Source organism: Lolium rigidum, unplaced genomic scaffold (assembly GCF_022539505.1).
Source record: "Lolium rigidum isolate FL_2022 unplaced genomic scaffold, APGP_CSIRO_Lrig_0.1 contig_53923_1, whole genome shotgun sequence".
NCBI lineage: Eukaryota > Viridiplantae > Streptophyta > Magnoliopsida > Poales > Poaceae > Lolium > Lolium rigidum.
Genome location: NW_025900916.1, coordinates 329 through 7480, shown reverse-complemented (window position 1 = coordinate 7480; position 7152 = coordinate 329). Strand labels below are relative to the sequence as shown.

Sequence of the window (7152 nt, the reverse complement as noted above, 5' to 3'; positions counted from 1 at the left end):
AAGTACAACTATGGCTACTTCCTCGCCGACGGCATATATCCAAGGTGGCAAACATTTGTGAAGCCGATTATTCAACCACGGGGTAAGAAGCAAACCCAATTTCACAATGCACAAGCGGCGGCTAGAAAAGATGTAGAGAAAGCATTTGGGATTTTGCAAGCTCAATTTGCCATTGTGAGGGGGCCGGCTAGATTTTGGGACCAAGAGTGTCTTTGGTATATCATGACCGCTTGTGTCATCATGCATAACATGATTATAAAGGATGATCGTGGAAAAGATGTGGATCATACCCACCACGAGTTGATGGGGGTTCTCGTGCAAGTGAGGAGGTCCACACATAGGATTGTCCGGTTCATTGCCTCGTACCATGCCATTCGCTCCAACGACACACATGATGAGCTCCAAAAAGATCTCATAGAAGAATGGTGGAATTGGCATGGGCAATAATAATTACATACTTGTTGTATTTGTTTGAAAACTATATGTTGTATTGTCTCAAAACTATGTTGTATTGTTGTATGTTGATACCTAAACTTGTTGTATTTGGTGTGAACAATTTGATGTACTTGTTGTATTGGTTGTGAATAATTTATTGTATTTTATGATATATTTTATTTGTGAATTTATGAAACTTGTTTGCTCTTCTTTGATGCATAGTTGTGTGTGGTTGTTATATGCGCCGCGCTGCGCGCTGCATAATAGAGCGTCCGGCGTAGGAATTTTTTTAGCGCTCGAACACGCGCTGTATAATAGAGCATCCGGCAAAGGAAAATCCAGCGCACGTGCGGCAAATTTTTACAGCACGGTTCGCAGCCGAATTTTAGTACGGCCGTTGGAGATGCTCTTATCCAAACAGACGAGGCGAGTGGCTAACCGTGCTCTGCCCTGCCCTGTCCGACGATGGCCTCCACCTCCACCTCCATGGCCAGCTTGTGCTCCTTTCTTTCCTCTCCTTGCCCATCACCCGACTTGGCAACCGTCCTACTCTCCATCGTGCCTTGTCGTCCCCTTCGCCGGAGATGGAGCTGCAGAGCCGGAAGCGGCGGCACGTACGATTACAGGAGCAGCAATAATCCAGTGCAGGCACCTCCGGACCTGCACTTCCTCCCGGAACCGGAACCGGTGGCGGAGCGTAACAACTCCACGAGCAGCCGGCTGCGCATCTTCTCCGGCACAGCGAACCCGACGCTTGCGCAGGAGATCGCCTGCTACCTGGGGCTGGAACTGGGCAAGATCAAGATCAAGCGATTCGCTGACGGCGAGCTCTACGTGCAGCTGCAGGAGAGCGTGCGCGGCTGCGACGTGTTCCTGGTGCAGCCCACCTGCCCTCCCGCCAACGAGAACCTCATGGAGCTCCTCATCATGATCGACGCCTGCCGCCGCGCCTCCGCCAAGACCATCACCGCCGTGGTCCCCTACTTCGGCTACGCGCGGGCCGACCGCAAGATGCAGGGGCGCGAGTCCATCGCTGCCAAGCTCGTCGCCAACCTCATCACGCAGGCCGGCGCCCACCGCGTCCTCGCCTGCGACCTCCACTCGGGCCAGTCCATCGGCTACTTCGACATCCCCGTCGACCACGTCTACGGCCAGCCCGTCATCCTCGACTACCTCGCCAGCAAGACCATCTGCCCCAACGACGTCGTGGTGGTCTCCCCCGACGTGGGCGGCGTCGCCAGGGCACGCGCCTTCGCCAAGAAGCTCTCCGATGCTCCCCTGGCCATTGTCGACAAGAGGCGGCTCGGCCATAACCAGGCCGAGGTCATGAACCTCATCGGCGACGTCAGGGGAAAGGTAGCCGTCATGGTGGACGACATGATCGACACGGCCGGGACCATGTCCAAGGGCGCCGAGCTGCTGCACAGGGAAGGGGCAAAAGCCGTGTACGCCTGCAGCACACACGCCGTGCTCAGCCCGCCCGCCGTCGACAGGCTCTCCGGCGGCCTATTCCAGGAGGTGATCATCACCAACACCGTCCCCGTGCCGCTGCACCAGCAGTTCCCGCAGCTCACCGTCCTCTCCGTCGCCAACCTGCTCGGGGAGACCATCTGGCGCGTCCACGACGACTGCTCCGTCAGCAGCATCTTCCAGTGATGATGATTATTACCCTTTACTAGTCGGAAATTCATCTTTGCTCCCGGGAGCATTTGCTCCCGGATTTTTGGGGAGCAACTGTCAAAATTTGCCCATCACTTATATAGCCTCCCAGCCAAAGGCAAAATACCACTACGTTCAGTCACCGCCATAAACAACACATGCATACAGATTACTAACGTCAATCCTAACAGATTTCCCTCTGTAATCACATGATATACAACTACACAACACCAAAGATTGGTTGATTGATTGATTGGTTGATTTATTACATGATGAAAGCATTGGTTCCTTCTTTGCGTGCTGAACGCTCCTCCTCCTTGTCTTTGCTGCTGCTACCGCAGATTTCTTCAGCAAGTCTGATGGCACCAACACTGCTGCTGCTCATTGTCTTGCCCCGCGGTGCGCCTTGCATCTTCTTTATCTTCCCACTCAGTGACCCGCTAGCTGCGGTAACATAACCAACCAGTTACTATGGAGTGAGTATGGTCTTACTCTTACATACACCCGCATCCATCAAAAATACCCAACAGAGGCATTCAGCAACACTACTCTTGATCTACGAAAAGTGCTAATGCCCAACAAGACCCAATCAAAGGGGTGAAAAAATGTTTGTACCTTGCCACTCAAGAACAACTTTCGACTCTCCCTTGATAACTTTTGGATACTGATCTATGCGAGAGTCTTCAAGTATAAATTCTTCCACCTGTGCCAAATCACATGAACAATAAAGAAAAAAGAGTTTGATCGCCATATATGTAGAGTATCATGCAAGTACAATAAGGACAAGGAGAAATAGTTTGATCGCCATATATGGAGTGTCATGTCTACTTCATTTGCTCACACCTACATGACTTCGCTTTAATGGTAACAATTTCCGTACACAAAAATGGCAATTCCATGCAACTTTCCCTCAAATTAAATTTTCATAGTGCTAACCAATAGTAATCAACATCTGCATCATTAAATAAATTATATTGCAACATAAGTACCTTCTTCCACAGCGAAGCATTCCGTCTCTCTCGGGTAACCAGTAGATGATCACGCAACCAAGAGGTGACCACCCAAGGCTCGCATTTGGAGATGCCAATCTTAGCATTTATGGCAGTCTCTTCAAGGATTTCACACACCTACTAAATGACAACAAAAGTACAAGTAATTGGGAAAACATAAACATGACTGATTTTTTTAGAACAAATGCTTTGGAAATTCGGACCAGTTCCACCACCTCCCCCGCCCTTAGGGGGAGCTAGTGGAGGAAGTGCTAGTAAATTACACTAAAATAAACGCAAGAAAAGTCACTCAATCAAGCACAAACAGCTATAGCTTACAGCATCTAGATTTTGTTATTCGTCAATCTAGGAAAATCCAATTTGTCCAGTGGTGAAACGTGTGTTGCAGAAGCAGAGAGGCATGAGACAGTGACGATGTAGTCGGAGCAATATGATCGGATATATTAGTAGAAATCCAATATTAAATTAATTAGATTAGAAGTCAAATGGCTCATCTTAAGTCTTGGATTAATTGTTCCAAATAGAAGTTGGCAGGAATATACACCAGGTAAAAGATATTAAAACCTGACGGACTGCAGAACTACGGGGAGCCGTCGTGTAGAGGCCATAGTCCTCTGATGGCACTGGGGATACACCAGACTATTTAAAAGCAACAATCCCACGGCTTATTATTAGTACTGTGGTTAGGAAGAGTTACATCGCAATGCGCAACATAATGCATTTACCAACAATACATTCTGCATCGCATCATTGTAATGCAGACAATCCACTGAGCGAAATGTGTCGCTGAATATAAACACAATCACAAAATAATTGCAACAAAAACTTTGGAATTTTGGACCACTTCCTCGCGCTTGGGGGTAGCTGCTGGAGGAAGTGCTAGTGAACTTCACTAAAATGGATGCAAGAATCATATAGCATAGAGGCAGAGAGCTTTAATAAGGGATGCAGGAACAGTGATGATGTAGTTGGAGCACTATGATCGGATATATCAGTAGAAGTCTCAGACAGCCGTTGTGTACAGGCCTTGTCCTTTGTCCACTACTTGAGGCCTATAGTGGCCGTGGGCATACAACTATGCATGGGAAATATAAAAACAGGGCTTATTGTTGGCGCTGCGTTAACCAACACTAGATGACACTGCGCAACATACAGCATTTGCCAACAATATACAGCATTGTAATGCAGAGAACTGGAAGAGGTGGCATTTCAAAGAATAAAAACTTAAAGGGGGGGTGGTGGAACAGCAGGAAAACCATACCTGCTCGTATATCTGCTCGGCTCTCTTTGACAGTGCCCGTCTCTTGTAAACGCTCCATAGAATCGTGAGCAGCGCTGCAAACTAAGGTTCCATCATCATTTGCGCTGCGTTTAGATAGATGCCTCTATAAGATGGTAATGAGACAGACGTACGAGGATAGCGAAGGTGACAACAAAGACGACATTTCCGGCGATCCACTGGCGAACTTGACAATGTAGGGGCCTATGAAGTTGCGCGACCAGGTCTGGGCATTTAAAAGCTTGGGCTCTGAATGGGAGAAATTAGAAGGAGCTCGCACTGGCAAGATATATCTACTAATAACACGTTTGGATGGATGGCGAGAGAATTCATGGTGAAGCATACTCATTATCAGTTGATGTCGTCTCAAAGAAGCCACACGCGCTCTGCAGCGCCCTATCTTTGACGACTTGGATTCCAGCTGCGGTTAGGCGGGCAGGGTGGTTGGACAGTAACTCATCGGCCATGTTTGAGATATCAAGTTGTTTGAACTGAAATTCATTGAGGGAGCAGAATTACTAGATGAGGACACGGGCAGCAGGAGGGTTATTACATGGTATAAAATTGTGATAATTAGATGTGGTATATATAAAAAAACAAAAGCAATAGTACCGAGATTTTGCCGGTGTGGCCGCATAAAGCGCGGGCATGGTCGTCGCAAACCCTGCGATGCAGCAGCTCTGCCTGCAAGTGGATTTTACCGAGGTAATCATTCATGTGGGTGCGTAGCAAGAAGAAGTGCAAGAGAAAGGGGGCAGGCAGGGCAGGGCAGTACGATATTGTTAGCAGTTCGGGTGAGCCGACCATCCTCTACGCATGTGTTGCCATATTTCTTGAATCCCTGCACACACTCCATCATCTTGCCGTCCACGCACCGCCCGTTCTCAGGGCAGGGTTCACAGGAATCTGCACAGATGAACAACGGTGGTTAAATTGCTGAGACAGACAGACAGACTTGAGCGAGATTGATTTGGAGCTAGAGCTAGGAAATCACCGTAGGCGGCGTAAGGAGAGTCGGAGTCGCACAAGGGGTTGGGGTTGGGGTTGGGGCGGCGGTTGAAGAGGCTGCAGGCTGCGGCCACCCCGGCCGCGATGGCGAGCACGGCAAGAAAGCGGAGGAGGTCCTCGCCGCCTGCGGGGAAGAGTCCCGGAGGCGGCTCGGAGAGAGACCACCGGGGCTCGGACCTGCTCCTCCTCCCCGGCCGCCGCGGCATCCTCTTCTCCTCCTCCGCCGCTGCCGCCGCCGCCGCGTGGAGTGTTTCTTTTTTTCTTTGCTTTTCTGAAAACGAAAACGACCCGTGGAGGTGAGTGAGCCGTAGTAATACTGTATGTGAGTTGGAGAGGGTTTCCGACGGCACTTGCACGCACACACGCACGGCAGCCTCGGAGGGCCAATTCACTCGATCTGATCCCCGCACCCCAGCCTCCCGCACCCCAGCCTCCCACCCCTAACCGCCGCCCCCGCCGCCGGTAGCGTCGCCAGAGCAAAGACCCATGAGGCGTGGCGGCGGCGGGGGCCCTTCCTCGTCGACGCATGGTGGACGGCGGCCGGATCTCCTCTCCTCGAGCATGGCGGACGCGCGGATGGGATGGGCGGCGGCGGCCTGCGCTGCGCCCCCTTCTCCCGTCGGCTCTCCCCTAGTGGATCGGCCGGCGCGATTGGGATGGGCGGTGGCAGCCTGCCTGCGGTCTTCCTCCTCCCGTCGGCTCTCCGCAGCACTCCGGCAGGGGCTGGTGGTGGGCGGCGGCCAGGCCCATGGCCTGCGCCAATTCCCCCCCGCCTCTCGCCGGTGAGTGGAGGCGATCTCGGGCTTCACCCACGACACGAGGTCGCCCGGGGCAGCAGCCTTGGGTACGACGGTGGACGTGGCCCTCTTCTTCGCCGGAGAGGGTCGGCCTATGGTTGGTGGTGGTGGATCTATCGATCTATCACCGCGTTCCGGCGGCGAGATGGAGATGCATGGAAGCCGGCGACGGAGTCGCCGGTAGAGGGTTGGAGTGGCCAGCCCGGGATGGTCTCCGACGTGGGGTCTGACCTGAATAAAGGCGGTGGTCATAGGGTCTCTCTTGCGTGAAGAGGAAGACCTACCGGAGTCCTGGACTCGTGATCTAGCCGGAGTGTTGAGTTCCGTAAGCGCTCGCCGGCGAATGTAACGATGCTTTTTGCCCGGAGTTTGCTCTGGATCGGTGGTATTCGGTCGTGCGCACCCATGCTTTTATTCCGACCGATTGGTTCACGGAGGGAGCGGCGCGAAGCTCTTTTTCCGTGTTGACATCAAGTGACTATGGATCCATGATGAACGTCGGAAGAAGAGAAATTCATGAAGGCCGGGAGGGAGGACTAGCTAAGGGAGGTTCAAGTCTCCTCATCTGTTGAGGGACTTGCTTGATGTTCGCGAGCTTCACAGCAGGCGGTATGAAAGCGGGGGCGACAACACGGTGAAGTTCGTAGTCCTACCTTTCGTGGTGAAAACCCAAGGTACGGCCTTAACTGGTTGTGCCTGGCAATGACCTTGTTGGAGGCATTGTTTTGAGAGCGGAGACTATCTTCGGGGGTGAAAACCTAAGATCGTTGATCGGGCGACGACGGTGTTAGAAGCACTCGTTTCCTTCTTGGAGGCGTCGTTTTTGGAGAGTCCGTATTTCGGGTGTTGTCTTGGCGGTGGATGTATTGCATGTTGTTAGGTCCTAGATACTCGTAGTGGGACTTTCGTTTTTTAGTTTTCTTTTTCTTTGTTGGTCTGTGTGCATCCGTAGTGTCATTAGGGT

The 7152-nt window shown here is 51.7% G+C and overlaps 2 protein-coding genes across 2 annotated transcripts; one reads left to right on the top strand and one right to left on the bottom strand.

The window, feature by feature from the left end:
* Positions 1 to 818: 818 nt before the first annotated feature.
* Positions 819 to 2382, top strand: LOC124681733 (ribose-phosphate pyrophosphokinase 1-like). Its single transcript, XM_047216561.1, has one exon. The coding sequence runs from the start codon at positions 901 to 903 to the stop codon at positions 2089 to 2091; it is 1191 nt and encodes a 396-aa protein (XP_047072517.1). The 5' UTR covers positions 819 to 900; the 3' UTR covers positions 2092 to 2382.
* LOC124681735 lies at positions 2171 to 5619 on the bottom strand. Its single transcript, XM_047216562.1, has 9 exons — positions 5378 to 5619; positions 5159 to 5289; positions 4996 to 5067; positions 4729 to 4874; positions 4518 to 4632; positions 4366 to 4446; positions 3084 to 3221; positions 2710 to 2797; positions 2171 to 2538 (listed from the first exon to the last, which is right to left on the bottom strand). Exons 1-9 carry the CDS (start codon positions 5595 to 5597, stop codon positions 2360 to 2362), a joined length of 1170 nt encoding a protein of 389 aa, XP_047072518.1. The 5' UTR covers positions 5598 to 5619; the 3' UTR covers positions 2171 to 2359.
* Positions 5620 to 7152: the final 1533 nt, after the last annotated feature.

Excerpts from the sequence above, each read along its gene's own strand:
- LOC124681733 (XM_047216561.1), top strand. The coding sequence starts at position 901 with ATGGCCTCCACCTCCACCTCCATGGCCAGCTTGTGCTCCTTTCTTTCC.
- LOC124681735 (XM_047216562.1), bottom strand. The coding sequence starts at position 5,597 with ATGCCGCGGCGGCCGGGGAGGAGGAGCAGGTCCGAGCCCCGGTGGTCT. Across the intron at positions 4,447-4,517 it reads TTGTCACCTTCGCTATCCTC|TTTGCAGCGCTGCTCACGAT; the intron begins GTACGTCTGTCT and ends ATGGAACCTTAG. Across the intron at positions 2,539-2,709 it reads AGTTGTTCTTGAGTGGCAAG|CTAGCGGGTCACTGAGTGGG; the intron begins GTACAAACATTT and ends ATGTTACCGCAG.